The 21,986-nt window shown below is 47.4% G+C and overlaps 1 protein-coding gene across 7 annotated transcripts in view; it reads left to right on the top strand.

Moving 5' to 3' along the window:
• Positions 1–21,986, top strand: part of Lrrc20 (leucine rich repeat containing 20) — a 68,758-nt gene extending 46,772 nt beyond the window's left edge. For all 7 annotated transcript variants that reach the window (XM_020162068.2, XM_074079072.1, XM_074079069.1 and 4 more), the window contains one exon: positions 19,511–21,986. In XM_020162068.2, the coding sequence (XP_020017657.1) occupies positions 19,511–19,665 (155 nt within the window). In that variant the 3' untranslated portion in view covers positions 19,666–21,986. The remainder of the gene's footprint in view (positions 1–19,510) is intronic.

The raw sequence follows: 21,986 nt of genomic DNA, 5'->3' as shown, positions 1-21,986 counted from the left end.
ACATCTGTATTGGGTGCAGGACATAAAGTGACTTTCACCCAAGCAGGCAGCACAGAGGGTCCAGACTCTCCTAATGCTTCCCCTCCCACAAGGGACAGTATCCCTCAGCAGCCCCCCAGTCCCCAACACACAACAGAGAGGGACTATTGTGGCTCATTCCCACATATACATTGTGCCTTCCTATGAGTGACAGTAATCACTTGTTACATCGGGGTCATCTCACAGCTTACCAAAAACCCTGGTGTGCACATCTGCATCTATCCAGTCTTCACCCGCTATGACTGAGGTAGAGACTGCAGCTCTAAGAGAGTCACCCAGCCTTCATGCCACATGCCTTCTGTACACCTGGGCTGGTAAAACAGGCTACTAGGTTGTTTCTCAGTCAGTTCATCCTATAACACAGCCCCCTGGTGCCTGGCCTGGGCCAAGTTGGGGGATATGGAGATGCTGAGGTAGGAAAGCTGTCTTGTCCAGTAGAGGCCCCTGGTTTTCCCTGCTTCTAGGGGTGCCTAACTGAACCCAGGGAGCCATCCCACTGTGGAAGGCTTGGTGGTTCTCATCACCCTCCTGCTCAAGAGAGGTGGCATATGGAGGCAGTCATTGTCTGTCCGCCCCCCCCCCACCCGTTTCTTCCTTTCCCTGATCCATTCTGGCTACTTGGGAGCTTCTCCACTCGCAGACCAGTATGAGGGCCACACTGCACTCCTCATGGTCTTGTTGGAGGATGGCGACAGCACAAGGCAGGCTGGAAGGAGGGACTGTAAACACAGCAAAGGCCAGGGCTGCGTGTCCTTCACTGTGGAAATAGCTTTGTGCTCTTCACTGTTGCAGCTGATCTTTTGCAGGATCTCATTGGAATAATTGTAGTTGGAGCTTGGGATGCCTTCAGAGTGGCTTATCTTTTCCCTTTAGAACCTTCAAAGGAAAAGGAAAATTAAAACAATATTTTTATGAGAAATATCTTTGAGACGCATGAATTGCCTTCAAGCTTTAGCTTTAGTAAGTAGAGAACAAACAGCTCTGAAGTGAGCCCCCAAATGCACCAGAAGGACACCCACGCTAATGGACCTGTGGCCTGGCTCCTGGATGCTGGAGGCTTGCAGCATCAGGAAACTGTCAGGATCAACTCAGTCATCCTGTTATCCCAATAGTGCTGCCATCTAATCTTCCTCTGCCCTCTGGGCTGTTCAGTGGGGAGAGGAAGAGTGAGGGCTCCATTCCATGGAGGAGAGAAGCCAGGGGTCTCAGCAGGACATGTAGGCTGGAAGGGACAGAGACATCTCCCAGCCCCAGAGATGGCAGTGCCTGTCCTGAGTGCTCAACAGTAGCTGGATGCCCCAAGTGTCATATCTTTGTAGCATGTGATGCCCATGCTGCTGCTACCTTGTACAGTTAGTCCTTTAATCTTCTTTGCCCTCCCCTCTCTGGAATCACATGCTTCTCACTCCCACAGGCATTGAGCATAGCGTCTAGTATACAGCAGGCACTCACTTGGTTGGGAGAGCAGTTTAGAGCAGAATTTTCAAAGCCTCAGAGCTCTTGTAACATAGCTGAGACCCAATAAGGTGGATTATCTCACTTGCCAGCTATGATCCACCAGAGAATTGTAATGGCAAATTAATGAGTTGAGACAGCAGTTTTTAATAGAATAGTAAATGTCAGCACATGTCACATGGAGCATGGTAATTACTATTTTGTGACTTTTAATTCCAGTTTTACTATGTGCATTGCCCAGGTATACACTCTCGGTCATGACGAACAATTACATTTCTTACTGTGGGTCATGATGAAAAAAATAATCAAAAAGTATTCCATAAGTTGTCCTGCAGAGATCTGGGGGTCACTCTTGGCCAGCCTAGCCACCTGTCTCCCCTCACTCACCCCCATTCATGCTCCCAGCCACGTCATACAATCTTCCCTCTCAGATTCCCCCTACCCTCCCTTAGCCTGTGTTCTCTGTCTGGAAGTCCCTCCTCATATCTGCCCAAATTCCCTGAGTCTGAAGATGTGGGCCCAGTTCAGATGAACAGGAAGCAGAGCAGGCCATGAGTCCTCTTACCTTCCCCCAGCTGCCTCTGAGTGGACACACACGGCAGCAGGTGCCTCCCACCCAGGTGGAAAGCTCCCTGCATCCTTGGGGACTGGCCTGTCAAGACACAGCATTCCGAAGAGGGAGAAGGGGTTTGTACCTTAGATTGTTTATTCATGCAGTAGTCATTTGCAAGTTCCTGGGGTATGGGGCGACAGTTGCTATTTCTTTCTTTCTTTTCTTCTTTTCTTGGCAGTTCTGGAGCTTGAACATAAGGCCTCGTACTTCCTAGGACGGTGTCATACAACTTTAGCTGTGCCCCACCCAACCCTTTTTTGCTTTAGTCATTTTTCACATAGGGTCTCCCATTTTTGCCTGAGACAGCTTTGGACTATGATCCTTCTATCTACAGCCTCCCAAGTAGCTGGGATTACAGGTGTGGGCCACTATACACAGCTTATATATCAGAGATGGGGATCTCACTAACTTTTTGCCTGGGCTGGCAAAGTAGAGATCTTCCTGATCTCTACTTCCTTAGTGACTGGGATTACATGCATGAGCCACCACACCTGGGCCTAATTCCTATATTTTCTAAACCAGAAAGTGGTACAGTTGTCCCTTGGGAGATTGGTTCCAGGACCCAAAGTCTGTAGATGCTCAAGTCTCTTATATAAATGGAAGTACTTGCATATAACCCATGTACATCCTTCTGATATATTTTTAATTGTCCCTAGGTTACTTATAATATCTAATACAATATAAATGGTGTGTAAATAGTTGCTATCCTGCATTATTGAGAAATTAATGGTAAGGAAAAAAGTCTGCACATACTCAGTAGAGACACGGTAGTTTTTGATCTGCAGTTGGTTGAATCCTTGGATGCAGAGGACACGGAGCACCAACTGTACGTGGAAATATTTATGAACATTACTGTCCCTGGAGAGGCAGGGGCTGTAAAGACAAATGAGCTGCGTGTCCTGACCTCACATGCAGGTGTTAGTGTGAGCAAGAGTCAGACCACCAGTTAGGATATGGCCACATAGCTGCAGGGGACGTTGGGTATGTCATGGCCTGCCAGGGAGAGGACTCTCAGGCAGAGGATGGCTGTCTGTCCTTGAGGGATGGACTCACAGGAGGATCCCTATCTGTGACTAATGACATGGGTCCATGAAGATGAGGGAGTCAGCTCTTTCACTCCAGTAACTGACACGTGACTTGAAGGCAGCACAGCAGAATCATGAACTCCCTCTCACTCGCTGCTGCGTAGCAGTTCAGTGCTGGAACATGTGGGGGTGAGGAGAGAAGCACGTATTTGGAAGACTTCATCTTGCTAAGCAGGAGACTACTTCAGTTCAGCTAGAATTTAACTTTCCATGACCCTCAATTCCCTGTTTTGTTTTTTCCCCTGATGCATCCATACTGTTCCAGAGAGAGCAAAAGATCATAGGAAACAAATCTTTGTTAAAAATTTTACAGACAGGTAGGGGCATGGCTCAAGTAGTATAGCACCTGCCTAGCAAGTGTGAGGCCATGAGTTCAGACTTCCCCCCACCCCCCAAAAAAAAGAAAGATAAGAAAAAGAGAACAATGTGACCGCAGTTAAAAGTATCTATGGCTAGGTGTGGTGGCTCAAGGCTGTAATCCTAGCTCCGCAAGAGGCAGAGATTGGGAGGATTGTCAAGTTCATAGCTAGCTGGGCAAAAAGTGCATAAGACCTTATCTAAACCAATGCTGGACTCAGTGGCATGTGGCTGTTATTCCAGCTATGTCAGGAAGCACAAAAAGGAGAATCACAGTCCAGGCCAGCCTGGGCATAAAACGAGACTCTCTCTCAAAAATAACCAACACAGGTGACTTCTGCCCAATCTCTTCTCCTATCTTGGTTTCTCTGAGACTGATAGCAGAAAAGGCACAGAGCTGAACCCCCAGGCACATCATTAGCATAAGCAGGTTACCTCACCTCTGTGAGCCTCCACCTCGCCTCTTTGAGGCTCCATTGCCTTGTCTGCCAAGTGGGGAGAACACTTCCATTCCCTGGACTTGGGCTGGGTTAGGGTGATCCCTGTGATCACCTCCCACCATCTGCTCGTCCCCCTGCCACTTAACCTACCTTTGTCCTGACCATGTTCTGCCTGCTTAGCCTCTCCCTCACTCCTTGACTCCCAGCTTGCTGGGCCACTTTTTACCCATGGGCCAGGAGGCAGAGGATGCTGCTCCAGGGTTGAATGGAGGTTGAACAGTGGGTTGTAGGGCAGGGGTCAGCTGCCATTGTTCTTCTAGAGTAACTCTATGTGGGCACCGTCCCCCTTCCCTATTCACACACCTTGAAGCATACTGCTGTCATTCCAGGTCATTCTGAGGCCCTGTTCAGCTCAGAGAGAGACCAAATCATTTCTGCCAGGGAGGTAATTGGCAGTTGAGGGATTTCCTGCTAACCACCTTAAGGATGGTGGAAAGGACAATAGATATAAGCTGAAGATCTGTACTGTGTCCCAGCTTTATTCCTTACCGTCTGTTTGAGGTCATTTGACTGAAGACAGAGACTCAGTTTCCTCATCTGAAGAATAGGAAGAGTCCTCCTTCGGAGGACCAGTGACACTGATGCACACACAACATTCTATTTTTATACAGGATCTCGTTTGTCTTGCTTTGTAGGTCAGGCTGGCCTCAAACTCGTGATCCCTCTATCTCTACTTTGCCAGTGCTGGCATTACACATGTGTACCACCACACCTGACCACAGCATTTTATAAAGTATAAAGGTCCTCTGTGAACTTTTAGGGGATTATTACCCGTGTAAGTTTCAAGGAGCCCCTTTAAGTCCTGGCTGGATAGATAACTACAAGTAACTTTCTCAGGAATGTTGTGTCCTGGTTACAGAGCACCTTCCCCTACTGTGTTTCACCTAATCCCCCAGACACATTGCTCAGGGAGTACAGGAAGCAGAAACCACCATGGGCATCTGAAATGAGAGTGATTATGGAGACTTATGTGCTTACAAAAGCATTGCAGGCTGTAGCGGTGGCTGGGCCACAATTACTTTCAGAACGCCATTCACTAATGAATTATGATTAATCATTAATGATTATGGGAGGAATTCATTCCTCCCATAATCAGGAAAGTGAGCAGGAGGCCACAGGGCAGCTGTGGAGCCCAAGATGTTCTCCAAGGCTGCTGTGCTGAGCAGGGGCCCTGGGAGCTGAAGCAGAGTCCTCATGCCACCTGCAGTGCTGATTGGCTGACCCTGACTGCAAGGGCTCAGGGAACACATGGGTTTATATTCCCAGCAAGTTGTTCAGCCTCTCACTGTCTCCATTTCCTTCTCTGGAAGATGGGGAGAGTAATGGATTAGAACTGCACTGACAGGCAGGGATCTCTCTTCAGGGGTGGTGGCAGCTTCTAAGAGACAAAGGACAGGTTAGAGAAGAGTTTATAGAATGTGACCATGGACTGTTAGCATTGACAAGACCTCAGTGAGTTGCTCAGTAACCTTGATATAGCATGAAGATTAGAGCCAATTGAGCAGTACAGATTGACAAGGAACTGACAGTTGGTGCTGGAGTGACAGGGACCTTCCTTCTCCCCTCCCTCTCTTTCTTCCCTATCACATCTGTGGCCACTTAGTAATTGATTAAGGGAGTGATCATGATGTAAAGCCTTCAGGCATGGCAAGGGTTTGACTAGGCAGGGACCCTTGGACTGGCACATCCAGAAGGGCAAATACAAGCTCTGACATTTCCCTTCTGCCCCTGGATCTGGGGCTTCAGGCCCATCTTGGCGGAAAATAGAATCCTTGTCTCCCTGGGCATGGGGTTTGGATTTCCCCCTGAGCAAGGCCAGTTTCCCTGACTCTGAGCCTTGCCTGCCACTGCTGAGCATCCCACAACTCAGGGAAGGATAGCTTGCCCTCCAAGGTGGTAGCTGCCTGCATGCGCAGCACACTCGTGCCCTCTGCACTGCTCTCACTCTCCTAGCACCCTCAGAGCTCTGAGCTGTTGCCCATAGGCATCAAGCAGTTGGTGCAGGCAGAGAGTACTAGTGAGCACTTTGAGGAAGCAATCATTAGACAAATGGTGCAGGGAGCACCTTCCTGCTCTGCGGGCATATGGAGAGAGAGGACTGGTAGTAAACAAATAGCAATTAGTGGAAATATCACAACCCCTGGACTCAGGTGAGATGAGCTCCTGTTTGCAGCTCCTGCCCCACACATGTCCGCTTACCTGGAACCAGCAAGCCTGGTGTGTAAGCAGAAGACTTTTCACACATTTCTCTGTGCCAGTCACTGTGTAGTGAAGCCTTGATAAGCCAGAACTCCAGTTGTCACCCTTCTGGCAATTTACAGGTGAGTATCAAGAAAATCTTTGACACTTGTTTAAAACTCAACAGAATGCTTCCCCTCTGTATTCATCAGCTACTTCCATCCTGGCTCTGTCTAGAGTACTGGAAAGCCCAGCCTTGCAAGAATGCCTTATCGAGGGCACAAGAGGCTTGTGGGGACATGGACACTGGTTTAGGCTGAGTGAGTGTCCTACTTTGTACCAGGTCCTGAGCTGAGACACAAGACAAAACAAAACCCCTGCACCCCCCCACACACACTCATGGGGCTCCTGGCATGAAGTGTTACAGGAACTAGTATTCAGTGACCATTACTTCATGCTCAGCTGTTCTGTAAGCACTTTTTAAGAATGCGCTAGTTTAATTCTCACTGCAACCTTGAGGCACAGGGAGGTTAAAGAATCTGACCAAGGTCACGCCATCTGGGCAGAGCCAGGATTCTAACCCGTGCAGTCTTGCTCCAGAGCCCCAGCTCTTCAGGACAGCTCCTTGCACAGGGAGAGACAGTTTTGCACAGAAATGTAGGATGACAGAAAAGTTATGACACAGAAAAGTTATGACACAGGCATGTAACTGGTTGGAAGGAAACTCCCTCAGTGTGGAGACAACAGTGTAAGATAATGAGGCAGGTTTCCTGAGGACACTTAGGTGATCAGCCTCATCCAAACTGCTCCTGCCAGCTCGCCCCACACAGGAAGGCAGCAGGACAGCATCGCAGGATAGAAGTGCCTGCAAGTGTTTTTGCCAGCTTCTCATTAATACTCGTGAAGAAGAGCAGTGGTGTTTAAACTCGACGTATGCTCCCATCATCCAGTGAGCTTCTAACCATACCTGGGTCTAGACCGCATCCCATGCCAATTAAATCAGAGTTTCTACTGGTGGAATTTGGGATTTATAACTTTGAAAAATTCTCCAAATGATTCCAATGAGCAGGCAAGACAGAAGCACTGAGCTAGACCAGAATCTTATCCAATAAGCACCCTTCTGCCCCAGGTGTAGAGTCTCTTCTCTACTTGGAAGCACACATAAACCTGGCCTGGGGGAGGAAGTGGTAAAAACATATACTTCATGTACTTCTGAAACCTCATTCCAGCCCCTGGAGAAGATATACCCCCCCACCCCCCACACACAGTATCTTCTGTTGTGTGTGTGTGTGTGTGTGTATAACTCAGCAACAAACCTGGCCATGACTGGACAGTTGGGTAAAAGGCAGGAGAGTTTAGCTCTGTGGAGATCCATTTTTCCTCTACCCAACAGTCTGCTGCACTGTGGGCCCTGGGCCCACAAAATCCCCTTTCCTGGTTTCCCTGCTTACTGGCAAGTTTTAGCAGAAACTTTGTCAATAAACCAAAGGCAGCTGAGAACACTGAGATAGCAGAACAGGACTCTAATCCTAAAGTGCAAGTTTATGCCAAAAAATCCCAATGTAAGTAGGGAAGAGCTGGCTTGAGCTTCAGTTCTCTTTGCTCGGGAGCCTGCGGTCCTGTCTGGATGGGCTACACAGTGTGGCCCTGGCAGGGTGGTGTGTTGGGGAACTTCATAGTGGTTGATTGAAATCAGCCTAGTAGGAGTACTTACACCATGGGAATTGAAAATGGACAAATGCTACCAAACAGGTAGTAGAGAGTTGAACATGAGTGGGCACACCACTGGCTAGACCCTCCCCACTGCTTGCCCCTCAGCTCTCCAGCTGCTCCTTGGCAGCACTGGCATCCACTCCTTAGTCTGTACCCCCACCCCAGCACATCTCCCTTTTGATTCATTTGGTTTCCAGGAGTTGGTCCCTGGGCAGTGCCTAACGCATCCCACCAGGTGGCTATCCTGGGTGCGATTCTCATTTTTCCAGTTGTAAAGGAGGTCTTATTTCTTTGACTATGAGCAGAAAGATTGGTACAGTTGGTCTCAGCCACCTTAATTTCCAAGAATGGAGCCATCTGTACCCCACTCCTACCCCTTACCCTCACCCAGGAGAACCCTTAGGGGAGGCAGTTCCCTTCTCTATCCTGCAGTCTGTCACCCCTCTGCCCCAGGCACTTGGCAGTCAGGTAAGACAGTTCTAGTCCTCCACTTAGACACATGCATACTACCAACCATAAGAGAGGGAATGGGGAGCTGATAGGGAAATTGTCATTCTCTCTGAGGCCCTCCCCAGAGCATCTGAGCAAGCAAGAGCCTGAGCAGACTCAAGCCTTTCAGTAGTGGAAGAGTAGGGACGCAGTGATGGAAGGAAGGCGCAGAGGAGGGGACCATAACCACTAGGCGTGGGCCTGACAATTTGAGCTACTCATTCGGCTGTCTCCAGAGCCATGAAGAAGAAGACTGTGTTTTTTCTGAAGAGAATTGTTGTGATCTGACTATGATTGCTTGTCAGATTCGGGCACAGGGTATCTGGAAGGAAAAGCGTGACAGGTGGCCCCCTCAATGCCCATTAGCTGCCTTTGCTGGCCAGCCTGGGGCAAGGAGGAAGAAATGGAGACCAGAGCTTTTTTCCTTTGGTTTTCTTCCCCTGCAGCTTGAGGGAAACTTTGAGGGGGGAAAAAAGTGCTTCTAGGTGTGTTATGGATTCTTAAAACACTCTGACCTTGCCACAGGTTGCCTGCCATACTCTGTTCCTTGGTAACTGTATCCTCCTTGGAGAGCACCTGTGGTCCTCTCAATATCCAGTGTGGCATCACCCCGCAGACCATGAGGCAGAAGAGCCATTTTAAAAGTGAAAGGTTAAAAGCCGAGTGTGGTGGCAGCTTGAGGCAGGAAGATTTAAGAGTCCAAGGCCAGCCTAGGCTACATAGCAACTTCCAGGCCAGCCTAGGCTATAGAGTGAGACCTCATCTCAAAAAACAAAAAGACAAAAAAAAAGAAAAGAAAGAAAAGAGAGAGAGAGAAAGAGAGGTTCAAGAGTTCACTGCTTTAAATATCAGAGCCAAGACTGACCCTGGTCTCTCCAGCAGTGGACTTGGAAGCCCTAGTCCCACTCAGCCCTCACTACTCCCTGAGGACAGGGGCTATTCCATTTCTAACTTCCTGTCCCATCCTCACCAGGATGTTCAGTCCAAGGCTGTGGACGTTTAGTAAGTGCCCCCACCTGGCTCCCATCCATCAGTGAGCATGGTTGGAGGAATGTGTGAGTGTCTGGATGCATTCCTGTCCCCAGGAACCATTCCCTGTCCCCACCATGTTACTGTAGTTTGCCTTGCTTGGCATTTGAAGTGGAGTGTGAAGCTAGGCATCTTTCCTCCTCCTGCCCCCACTGGGGTTTGAACTTAGGGCCTTGTGGTTGCCGGGACAGGCAATCTGCCATTTGTGAGTCTGAGATATGGGGCCAGCCCTGGATCCTGGCCTCTGGATTCTTGGGATTCTCAAGACATGCTGGACCCCCACAGATCCCTGCTGGGTTGCCTCTATTTTGGGAGCTCACTGGTCCTGGCCACTTCCCTAGACCCAGACCCCTCCTCCTCTTGGTGTCCTTTTGGACACTGATGCAGAACGGCGCTCCAGAGTGATTATGTCTCCCATCCTGCCTCTCAATTGATCCCACTGGCATGAAACAAATTTATTGGTCAATAGTGCTAGTGATTGATTAGTGAGATGAAGTCAAGCCAACCTCAGGGAAGTAATTTCTGTAAATACTGCCCAATTCTTCCATTATTGATTACGCTAAGCCTTCCACAGGGGCAGGAGTCCAGGGCAGTGGTCTGAGGACGGAGGAAGGTCAAGTGTTTGTCTTGGGTGAGGTTTTTCTTCTCTGCCAACTGGCCACTGAGACTTTTGCTTTAGTCCCTGCCCAGGACACAAGGCTTTGCAAAAAGAAAACTGTCATTAACCCCTTCCATAGACCCGGGGACCTTGGGAAGTTTAAGGGAACTTTCTCCAGCTTTAAAAAAAAAGGATTCTAGACCCTCACATCCTACAGAGATAGGCCAAAAGAGATGGAAAAAACTCAGAATGCCTGGTAGACTCATAACCTCTCCTTATCTGGAATAGTGAAAGGTTGGAAGCAAACTGAATGCCCAACAAGTGAGGCACAGTGGCACATCCATACCATGAGTGATGATGGGGCTGTAAAATTGCCACTGATTTGTAACCTGAGATAGTAATTAAAATATGTCACAAAGCCAAGCATGTTACAGCATGGCATCTAGCAGTCCAGTCCGTTTGCCAACACATAATAGTGACTAATTCCAGGTCATGGTGATTTTATTTTTGCTCACCAGTATTTTCTCATTCTCTAAATTGGATTACTAGTGCCCATAGTATGAAGGGAATTCCAAACAGACCTGGCTCTGTTACCTGTGCTGCCAATGTGCCAAGTGGCCTGGAGAAGCTTATCTGACAACTCCATGCTTGGGTTTCACCATCCACAAAATGCAGATCATTTCATACCCTCCTGGCCTCCTTCCAGCTTTCTCCTCCTCCTGTCGGGATGCTGGGAAAAGAAGTGATCTTGCTGAAGCTTTTTTTGGAAACTCCCAGCCGGCCTCTTGGGCTTATCACTTGCTAGTTTGCTGCAGTTGTTGGTTCTACCAGCTTTCACTGGATCTGTTGATCTTATTGCTCCTCCCTCTGAGTTACCTGAATGACCTTAGCAGTTAAACCAAGGGAAAGAGATTGAGCTCATTCCTGCTCTGCACCGGTGGAGGCTGCCACCGCCTTTTAGTAGTTCAGAAAGTGCTGTAGACCCAAGAGAGGCCCGCTGGGATGGTAGCATTGACAGAGAGAAGCCAAGACCCCTGAAGTACTGTTTTCCCTGGGCCTGGAGGCACAGGGCTTTGCTGCAAGATTGGGCTGCATCTGGTCTTTGTGTCATGCCCAGCAGACCTGTGGCAGCGGCATTGAAGGAGGCCCTCTTCCTGCCCTCAGGAATGCTACTGGTCTGCATGGCTGAGGGATGGAGGAGTCACAGAGTCCAGGATGGGAAGGGTCCTTAGCAACTCCACAATTCAACCAAGTGAGGATCAGAAACTGTCCTGCTTGCACTGCTCACTCGCTTGCTGACTATGGTTACCAAGAATCTGAGGCTCGGTTTCCCTATCTGCAACATGGGTCATTATGAGGAAACCTCTAGAGCAGGGCCTCTTACCAGTTCCCAGAAGCACTGTTACTGGACCCATTTAGACAAGCTGCTGACTTCCCTGAGCCTGCTTTCCTTCTGTGTCTCATGGAGCTTGGTACCCATGAAATCACTTTACTAATCAAAATCCAGATGCGGGGCGGGGAGGAGGGGGCTCTGATTTTGGGTAATCAGGGACAGAGGGTATGTTATCCCGCCCCCATCCCCAGCCCCATGGTCTGAGAAAGCAGACAAACCAGGGAATTAGCTCTTTTCTTCCCCACCATCATTAATAGGGAAGCTGGGAGCCAGCTTGAAAGAAAAGAGCCAACCACAACCATAGGCAGCTCCTTCCTTCAGCCCCACACTCAGTAAATGGCAGGGAGGAGCCAGGCCAGGCTGCAAGCCGGGATGTAGTGCGACATTTGCATCTGAATGAACTCCAGAGGAAGTGGAAGGAGGTGGGTGGATGCTAATTAACACCAGTCGCCTTGCTTTTCCTCTGCTGCCTGATTTAGGTCTGCTCTGCCTGGAGCCCTGAATTCTGGTGACAACCTAGTCTCTGCTTCTTTCCCTACCTGAGCTTCCCAAATTTGCTTTGGACTCTGGTCCCTCCTTGGCCCCTCCTTCAAGGCTCACCCTGCCCTCTCACCTGTGCTTGTAGTCCTGCTTTGCCAGACAGGCAGTGAGATATTGCCGTATGCCCTGTAGCCAGTCTTCTTCTGGGCGACCCAGCGCTGGTTTAAGAGTTTTCTGAGGTCCCACTGTGCAAGTTGGGGACTGGGGCCTTGGTATAACACGCAGCACCCCTGGGGAGCAGGAAGGTCAGTAAGCCCAACACCTAAAGGTGGGCAATCTCCCCTGAGAGAGGAGTTGGTTGCCCTGTCACAGGGCCCAAGGTCTCCTGTGCATTGCTTCTCTTCTCTTTGGCCCAGCAAGTGGCTGAGTGACCTGGGACAAAATTGCTTCTTTCCTCTGTGTCTGCAACTTTGAGGAACCCCCAGCTCAGATAGTCTCTGTTGTGATCAGTGCAGCCCCTGGCCAACAGCCTCAAGGAACTTTCCAATTGGGTCTTTCAGCTCCCAGCAGAGGTCAGTCTAGGGCTCTGACCTGTGGAGGTAGCCATGGGCAGGAGCTGTAGCATGTCCAGGAGAAATCTAAGCTCAACCCCCTTGATCTGACATCCAGGACATCTCAGGTTGTCCAAGCTTGTTGGGCTTGTCCCAGGGACCTGGGGTGGTTCTTGCTGTGCAGGCCCCTGACCCATTGGTCTTGTGGAAAGCATGTTGTTGGGCCAGTGGGCTGGCCTGCTGCACACAGGCATCACTGCAGAGTGGGCAGTATGACTCCATTTTTACAGGTGAGAAAGCTGAGGTTCAGAGCTTCCTTTTAAGGCAACAGTCAGGCACTGGAAAAACAGTCTTACCTTTCTGACTCCAGGGATAACTTACGTGTCACAGCCACCCCCAGCCCCCATCTTCCCTAAAGAAGCTAATGGTATTTCCTGGGCTACAGGTTTCAGAATTGTCATGGACAAGAAGGGACAGGTTTGTTCTATACTGTAACCCAGGTACATGGGAGACATAAATAGAAGGGTTGCTATTCAAGACCAGCCCAGGCAAAAAGCACAAGAACCTTTCTGAAAAATAAGTAAAGCAAAAAGGGCTGGGAGCATGGCTCAAGACAAGAAAAAAAGAGAGGAACCAGGACTCCTTTGAGAAGGGAGTGACTCTTGGACTGGGCGGGGAAGGTTCATGATGAAGAAAATAAGGAAGTGTGTCTCAAAATGCTTGGGGCATGTCAGCAGGCACAGGAAAGCTGGGCTCCGTGGTAGGACACTTGCCTCTTGTGCCCAAGGCCCTGGGTTCCATTTCAGGAGCCAGGCTATAGGGGCCAAATCACCGCTAAGTTAATTCAATACAACAGCAAATTATAAGTCACTGGAAACGTAGGAGTCCTTGTTGATAATAAGTATAAGTCCACTCATGAGAGCAGAGGGCAGTCTCTGGCTTATATATAGGATGCAGGGCTGGTGGAAGATCATTGGTTTGCATCCATCATAAAGATGAGGTCGGGCAAGAGTCATCACTGGCCCCTATGTCTAGGGGCGATGGATGTAAATGTCAGTGAGCAGCAGGAGTTTCTGAAACGAGAGTTTTGGGCCCAAGGCCCAAACTCCTGAGATTCCGTTTGCCAGGTTTGGCCACCAGCCCCTAAGGGCCAAATGAAGAGTCATAGTGAAGGCAGAGAACGGAGGTTTATTACATGGATCGGGACATGCCATGGGAAGAGGCAGGGTAAGCACTCAGCCCATTTTTAGCCATCTTCAGGGTACAGACATGAGCTATAGGTGTGAATAGACAAAAGAACTGGGGTCAGGGGACAAAGGTATGCATAGTTAAACAGTCTAGTCACAGGTGTGGTCTGGTTGGTCTCCTGACTGGTGGGGCTGGCAATCTTGGTCAGGCAGGAGGTCTGGTCCAGTTTTGAAAGTTATCACCTGGAGGGAGTAATCTGGTTCTTGTTTGAGAGGATTCTTGGGATAACTGTCCTCCCTGGGAGGGTGGCAGCTCTAGGTGGCTGCAGTTCATTGTCATAAAAATATTATCAATTTAGTCCTTTTTGGAATCCAAGGTAATTGGCTTACAGCAAAGACAGGCACAAAATGGAGACAAAGATGCCAAGCTTTTCCTGTTTTTTGTTAATTGTGGCCTCAAGTAAGGAGTCAATACTTTTCAACAAAAGCAACTTGAGTGCCTCCTACATTTCCCCCTTATGTTTGAACATGCCTCAGTCTTGAGGGAGTTAGAGATTCTTGGCCAGAGAAATTAATACAGCTGTATTAGCTGACAGCTAAGTCAAAAGTACTTGTTTAAGTCTAAAACTAGAAATGCCATTATAAAGCAGTTATTTTTGTCCCTACTTAAATGGAAGGCCTTTGCCAAAAATATGAGTTTGCTTTCTGTCAGAGGTGCCTGTAAGGATCTGAATGTCTGGTAGCCATGCATAAGAGCACTTTTTTAAAAATCTCTTGGCTTTAGTAAATTTTGTAAGGTATGGCACAAGTGACTCTATCTGGATTGTGACAGCTTTCCCCCCTTGTCTCCAAACTGTTTGTCTCTGAACAGTCTTTTCTGAAGAGTTCTCCAATTAACCATTTTGGTTAAGGAATGTCATTGCCAGGAATACCAGTTTTTCCCGGATTTTTTGATCAGGTCCCACATCAGAGGGGAAGCAATAGGCAGGTCATGTGGGAGTCAGTGCCAGCGAGACCCATTTGGCAAAATATAAGCAACTGAGAGGTTTAGAAGAAGTGGCCCTTAGGCTGGCATCCATTTTTTAATATTTTTGTCCTATAGATCATGTTCTGTCATCTTAAAAATGCTGTAGAATGTCAACAGACAGCAGTGAAAAATTTTCCAAGAAAGATACAAAAAGCCAAAAAAGCAAATATTTTTAAAAACTGACAAATAAGTACTTGTTAGAGTCATTTTCATGGATTTGATTGTAGATGCTCTAGAGAAGGACCCAGACTGCTAATGATAAAACTTAGAGTAGGCATGGCTAAAATACTAAAAAGCAGTTTAGCAATTGTTAGGACATCTAGTTATTTCTACTGCAGACAACATTTTGGGAAAATAATTATGACTGACAGCATTATAACAGCAACATTAAGTGCTCCTTGTTACAATTAGGAACACATAGACATAATAACATAATAACACATAGACATCTGCTTGGAAACATTTTTTTTCTAAGCTTTGCATTTTTGAAGGATTATACATTTGGGAAGTATAAATACATTGCAGAGGAGCTGGCAACAATTAGCATCACAGCTACATAGATGTTAGATATACATATTACTTAGCTTTTTTTTTTCTTGCAGTAAAACTTAGAATTTTTGGCTAGTTAAGAAAATAGATGTATAGCACTGATAAAAGTCAGAATTTTAGATCTCTTATACGTTAGGGAGACAGTGCCTATGATCCCAAATAGCCTCATTTTTTAATGTATAAGTATGTCTTTTATATACAGTAACACTCACTTAGTTAAGACAAATAATTGTAAGCCAAATACTAAATAGGAGGATTGCTCAAATGGCAGGGTTTTTTTCCCTGAATTTTCCTGATTACAAATAGCAAAAATGTTAAGAGTCTCACTGACCAGTTTAGATGTAATGCATTTTGAATTAAAGAGAGCATTAGCTGGTCATTTTACATGTAATAAACTCATACATCTTTACTTCTGTAACTGTTTGCACAGTATTTAGATAAAGTGTAGACACACAACTTCACATACACCCCAGTTAGAAGGTGGTCATTTAAGAGACCTTTTCATGAATAGATACTTAATTGAATATTTAGTTAAGGTTTACTTTTTTAAGTAGTCAAAAGCCTAACAAGATCGACAGAAAGCACAACTAATAATTTTGACAAAATCTTTTCTTTAAAGCCAGTATTTCTAAGTGTTACTAAGAGCAGAACAATATTAAGATAACCTTGTTATTATAGACAGAGAATTAAGTTCTAGTTTTACTATATAAGGCTAATAAGTATTTTATTGGAAAAAGAAACAATTTTGTCTAAGTTCAAAATTTTGTAAAAATTATTTCAAAGCGCCAATTAGAAAGATCTTAAAGTTTATTGAAAGTTTATATAGGTAATTAAATCAACTATAATTCTAAAAGTTGCCTAAAAAATTTTCTAAGGTCACATTAATTCTAGTAAGAATCATCCTAATGATGTTCACTTGCAAATATACACATGCAAAAAGTTCTAAATTAGGCATGTCATAAATGTCAATGTAAGTGTGAATAGTTTCATGAGCTCAAGAACATGCAAAAATTAATTTAGTGGCCACAAGTACCTTGGTCATTTATTCCTCAAAATTTCAGGAGCGGATTGAGATGTGCCCCATGCTATTCTTTTAGGACTCATTTTGGGAGGCTTGATAGCTGAAGCAAGAATCAATTCTAGGGAACCATTTTGAGTCAGTCTCAGTTTTCAAAGACTATCAGACTGTTAGCCTGTAATAAGCCAATTGTCACAGATATACAATAATAGACACACACACAAAATACACACAAAGACACACAAAAACAATTACATTAATTTTGAGTGTACTCTTAGAAACTGTCTTTTTCTTTCTTATAGACTAGTCAGATAGAATTTTCCCTATGGGGAAAATTGGATTTAGTACTTTTCATTCTTAAGCCATCATAGATTTAGTGTGCCCCATGACTACACAAATTGTAAACTAGATCTCCCATTCATCCTGGTCCTCATTATCTTGCATCACTCCTTTACTACGTGGTTGTTCAAGTTTCTCCATCTACAAACACAAATGGCATAGGCCTCAAGTAGCCCAAAAGAACTCAAATGACAGAGGAACAAGATAAAGATCACAAAATTTCAGATTTCTTGTCAAAACAAGTGGTCTGTACAAGCGACAAGAAAACCAAAGTCCACTGTGCACTATTGGAGAGGTCACCAGGGATCCCACTAAAAAGACCTTAAACTCGGGCTGGGATGTAGCTCGGTGGTACAGCGCTTGCCTAGCATGCGTGAGGCCCTGGGTTCGATCCCAGCACCAAAAAAGAAAAGACAAAAAAAAAAAAAAAAAAAAACCTCTCCCCAAAGGACCTTAAACTCATTTCTCCGCTTCACTAAATGGTGGTAAAAAGCAGTTGATGCTGGCTGAAGTGGAAGGATGAGAAAGGGTCCCTGGAATAAAAGTAATTCCAGCAGCTGCAGGGAACCAATTCTATCCTTCCTCTCCATCCAGGGTCGACTAGCTACAGGTGGCTAGTGCCTGAAGGATGCATTTTCTCCTGTCTGGCTTGCCAAAGCTGAAACCAGGAATTTTGGACCCAATGCCCGAACTCTTGAGATTCCATATGCCAGGTTCAGCCACCTGCCCCTAAACGCCAAATGAAGAGTCATGGTGAAGGCAGAGAAAGGAGGTTTATTACACAGCTCAGGACATGCTGTGGAAAGAGGCAGAGTAAGTACTCAGTTCATCTTTAGCCATCTTCAGGGTACAGACATGAGCTATAGGTTTAAATAGATAAAAGAACTGGGGTCAGGGGACAAAGGTATGCATAGTTAAGCAGTTTGGTCATAGGTATGGTCTGGTGGGGCGGCAATCTTGGTCAGGCAGGTAGTCTGGTCCAGTTTTGGAAGTTATCACCTGGAGGGAGTAATCTGGTTCCTGTTTGAGAGGATTCTTGGGATAATTGTCCTCCCTGGGAGAGTGGCAGCTTAGGTGGCTCTGGCTCATTGTCATAAAAATATTATCAGTTTTGCCCTTTTTGGAATCCAAGATGATTGTAAAGTGACTATAAAGAGAATAGCTTAGAGCAAAGACAGACACAAAATGGAGACAAAGATGCCAAGCTTTTCCTGTTCTTAGTTAATTTGTGGGCTCAAGTAAGGAGTCAGTGCTTTTCAACAAAAGCAATTTGAACGCCTCCGTTTCCATGTTCTTAGAGTAAGTCTCACACACCTCCGGGTAGTTGCAAATTAAAAAAAAAAAAAACAGTAATTATACAGAGGAGAAATGGAACACCATGGTGACCGCAGGGTCAAAATTAACCTTCAAGATGGACTTGTGTGTCTCCCAATGTGGTACCCTAAGAAGGACGCACACGCCATCGGTACAGGCTGTCGGCTGAGGACTCTATTCCCCATGTCATTGGGAGAAACACGAAAAGAAGAGCCCTTCATTTTCCAGATCAGGAGATGTAACAGTGTTAGCAACCAGGGAAGTGACAGCATCATAAGCAATAGAACTAGGGCAGCCAAGGTCTCTCTGAAACTCCATGTCCACACTGTGCCGCATACCTCTTCATTTATCACTTAGCATATGGGACCTTGAATTAGTGAGATCATCTCTAACTCTGTGCTGGTGACAAAATGGCATTTTGGGTGAGTTTTGAGAAATACCTTGGACTCTTCATATGGATGACAATTTGAAACTTGATTTTCACATTCCACATATTAGAAGTTGGAAGCTAGAGCTATAACTGGAGATAAACTTTGTTTTGATTCCAGAAATCATTTTATCTCTGACTAATGATCCATGTAGCCATAGCCTGGACCTTCCCGGAGACTCTTACAGGGCAATGGCATAGGAGGGGCATCCATCAAGAGTTCTAATGAAGAATTTTAAAATAATAATAATAATTTCTGATGAGATCACATTTCAGCAGACCTCCCATAGGTAGAGCCAAGATAGTCATGCCTCCTCCGTTAGGGGCTCCTCAGGGGCTTGATGAGCCAAATGAGGGGCTGGTGGAATGGCTCAAGTGGTAGAGTGCCTACCTAGCAAGCGTAATGCCCTGAGTTCAAACCCCAGTACCGCCAAAAAAAAAAAAGTTTTTCCATGCATCATGCCTGGCGACTTTAGCTGTTTCGAAGTGTACCACTCAGCAACTCAATGACATCACAATGCCATGCATTTATCACCACTCTCCAGTTCCAATATATTTTCATCTCTGCAACCGGCACTGTCACTATGAAGCAGTAACTACCCATGACCTCTTCCCCAACCCCTGTAACTTCTATTTTACTTTCCATCTCCATGAACTTGACTGTTCTAGATGCCTGACAATCATGTAGCATTTGTCCTTCTGTTCCTACCTTCTTTCATTAGTATGGTATCTTCAAGATTCATCCATATTGAAGCATGTAGCAGAAGTCCATTCCTTTTAGAATGGAATAATATTCCATTGCACAGATATACTATATTTGTTTCTCCATTCATCCGTTGATGGACAATTGGCTATTGTGACTTGTGCTGTTGTGACCTTCACGTAACAGTACTTGCATATCTTTAATAGGAGGTGAATTGCTGGCTCACATGGCAATCCCCTGTTTTATTCATAAGGGTGTTTTCCTCCAAGTGGCTATAAAATATCCTGGTGCTCCGCCTTCCCCTCCCCCACACACACACACACACAGCCGTGCACCTGGAGCTGAGCCCATGTGCAGTGAGCGGTGGAGAGCTGCCCCACACACCATGGGCTCTGGTCTTCCTGCTCTATTATACTTCTCACCTGCCTGCTTCTGCCCTGTAACCTGTCTTGCCTCTTCCTGACAGATGTGCCCGTGGAGAAGCTGGCCGCCATGCCAGCCCTGCATACCGTCAACCTCCGCTTCAACCCACTGAACGCCGAGGTGCGGGTGATCGCCCCTCCACTCATCAAGTTTGACATGCTCATGACTCCAGAGGGCGCACGGGCCCCTCCACCTTAGGCAACCCTTTTTGTGCCCACCCAGCAAGGGACAGAGGCCACTGGCCTGGCACCCTGACAGGAGGGAGACTCATAGGCTCACAGGAGGCCAAGCTTGGGGGAGTAGGGGTGGGTGGGCCGCACAGTCCGCAGTAGGAGGGGGTGCAGCTGGGCCAGGATAGCTAGCTTAGCACCATAGTGGACCCTGGAATGCCCAGGGGGAGGAGGCAAGGGCAGGCTGGAGCCTGGGCTCTGGACACTCAGCTGCTGTGTAAAATTGGGCAGATCTCCTGCCCTCTGAGTCTTGTTAATTGGGAGGAGGAATGGTGGCAGAAAGCCTTTGCTTCTTTTTGGGCTGATTGGAGGTTTTACCTCTGCATCATCAGACGCCCTCTAAGGCCACAAGTGAACGCTGCTGAGCATTTTCTGGGCCTCTGCATTTGAGGCCGTTTCTAGTGCTGTAAGCCAGACATGGCCTGGGAGGAGTAGGAGAAATGTCCTTCTATTTATTGCTTCTTGAGAACTGAACTTGGTGGGGCCCTTCACGGGTGCCCCAATCTTGGCCATGTGGATCCCCAGGCTGGTGGGAACTGGAACCAGGAATCCCTATAGCAGGGCAAGAGTATTTGTATAGAATCCCAGGCATCGGCTGGACAGGACACTGGGGAGCAAGTCAAGGCAGCTCTGTCCTTTCGTGATTAAGAAGTCAGTGGGTCTGTAGTTCTGGGTGCTCTCTCCTCCCCGGGAGTGGCCAGTGTACCTGCTCACCACCCCCTAAGCTGCGTGAAGGGCCCAGAGAGCACCAAGCCACCTCTTTGCCTATGGCTCTGGTCCAAGATATTAGATGGCTCCCCTCTCCATGGCAGCCGCCTGGCTGCTTTTCCTGACCCCTGGGAGTGAAAGCATCATGGACCACTGGATGCACAGTTAGCCACCACCACCACCACCAGATCCCCAATGACCTGACCCTAGACCCTCCGCCTGGTCTAGGAAATGGCCTTGACCAACCAGCCTGGAGTGCCTAGGATTGAGAGATTTCCCAGGTTGTGGGACTGTCAGTGCTAATGCTGGGATAGTCCCAGGAGAGGGCTAGGCTGTCACTTCTTCATAAAGCCTGTGCTTTAGAGAAGCCTGACCTCCTGATCCCCAGGTATCTACCTCCCACATCCTCAGCTGTGCAGCAAGCTGACTCAGAGCTTCCCCCACTGGCCTGCACCTTCATCTAGGTCTGGGCTCTTGATGCCCCGGGACTTGGGCACAGCTGGGCCACTTCACCTGCCCTAGTGTCAAGCTGTTCAGAGCTCAGACCACTGCTCAGAGCAGGAACTTTGTCTCAGAATGCCCCCCATGTCCCTTCCCCTTCCCAGGTTTCCTGTCTCTTGGCAAGAGCTGACAGGTTGGACCTCACAGGGTACTCAGTATCCCTTGTTCACTCTATTCCTATCCTAAAGCCTGGTCAGCCAAACTCTGGGAAAAGGGCTTTTAGGTAAGGAGGTCCGGACCTGGTCTCCACAGCTACTGAGTTCAGTTGGGAACACTGGGGACAAGTGAAGGGCTAAAGTGCAGTCCAGGTTGGAATGGCCCCTTCCACCATGTGTCTTGGAGTATACTTGTTGAAGAAGAGGCCGCTTCTAGGATGCACAAAGGTATCATACATCTGGAGCCTTGCAACTTCAAGTGTGGTCTGTGGACCGGCAACAGCAACATCACCCAAAGCCTGTGATAGATGCAGTCCTGGCCAGGCATGGTGGTGCACAGCTGTAATCCAAGCACTCAGGAGGTTGAGGCAGAAGGATCCAGAGTATGAGGCCAGCCTGGGCAACTTAGTGAAACACTGTCTAAAAACAAAAAAGGAAAAAGAAAAAAAGTGCAGGGTCTCAGACCTGCCCAGACTTTCTGAGTGTCTTCATTCTCACAATATTCCAGCCCATTCCTTTGGGTACTATTGAGAGGCAAGATCATAGGGGTGACCTGGACATGTCCTGGGAGTGGAGGATCTGAGTATTCAGCCTCCCCTGGATCCAGTCCTGGCAGACCTTGACCTCTTAGATCTTTCCAAAGTCTGCATGACAGTCGCAGCAAAGGAAATGACTGCGGTCACCAGGACATGAGGGTTGGATTAGCCTGCTCTCTACCCTGCCTCTCTGGTTTGCCTCTGCATGCCCAGTTCTTCCCCATAAGTCTTTTGGAGGGGCTGCTTCTGGAAGTTGTTTTCTACTGTGCTTGGACAGTGTGCCCTTGCCTCTCTGGGCAAGCTTGGGCAGTCGAAGAAGCCCGCAAATCTGGGCTCACAGTGTGAGTGAGCCCTAGCATCAGTCTGCAATAAAGAATGTGTTGGTCTCA

This window comes from Castor canadensis, chromosome 7 (assembly GCF_047511655.1).
Source record: "Castor canadensis chromosome 7, mCasCan1.hap1v2, whole genome shotgun sequence".
In the NCBI taxonomy this organism is placed as follows: Eukaryota; Metazoa; Chordata; class Mammalia; order Rodentia; family Castoridae; genus Castor; species Castor canadensis.
Note: the sequence above shows the minus strand (reverse complement) of the source record. Positions and strands in the feature narration are given on the sequence as shown.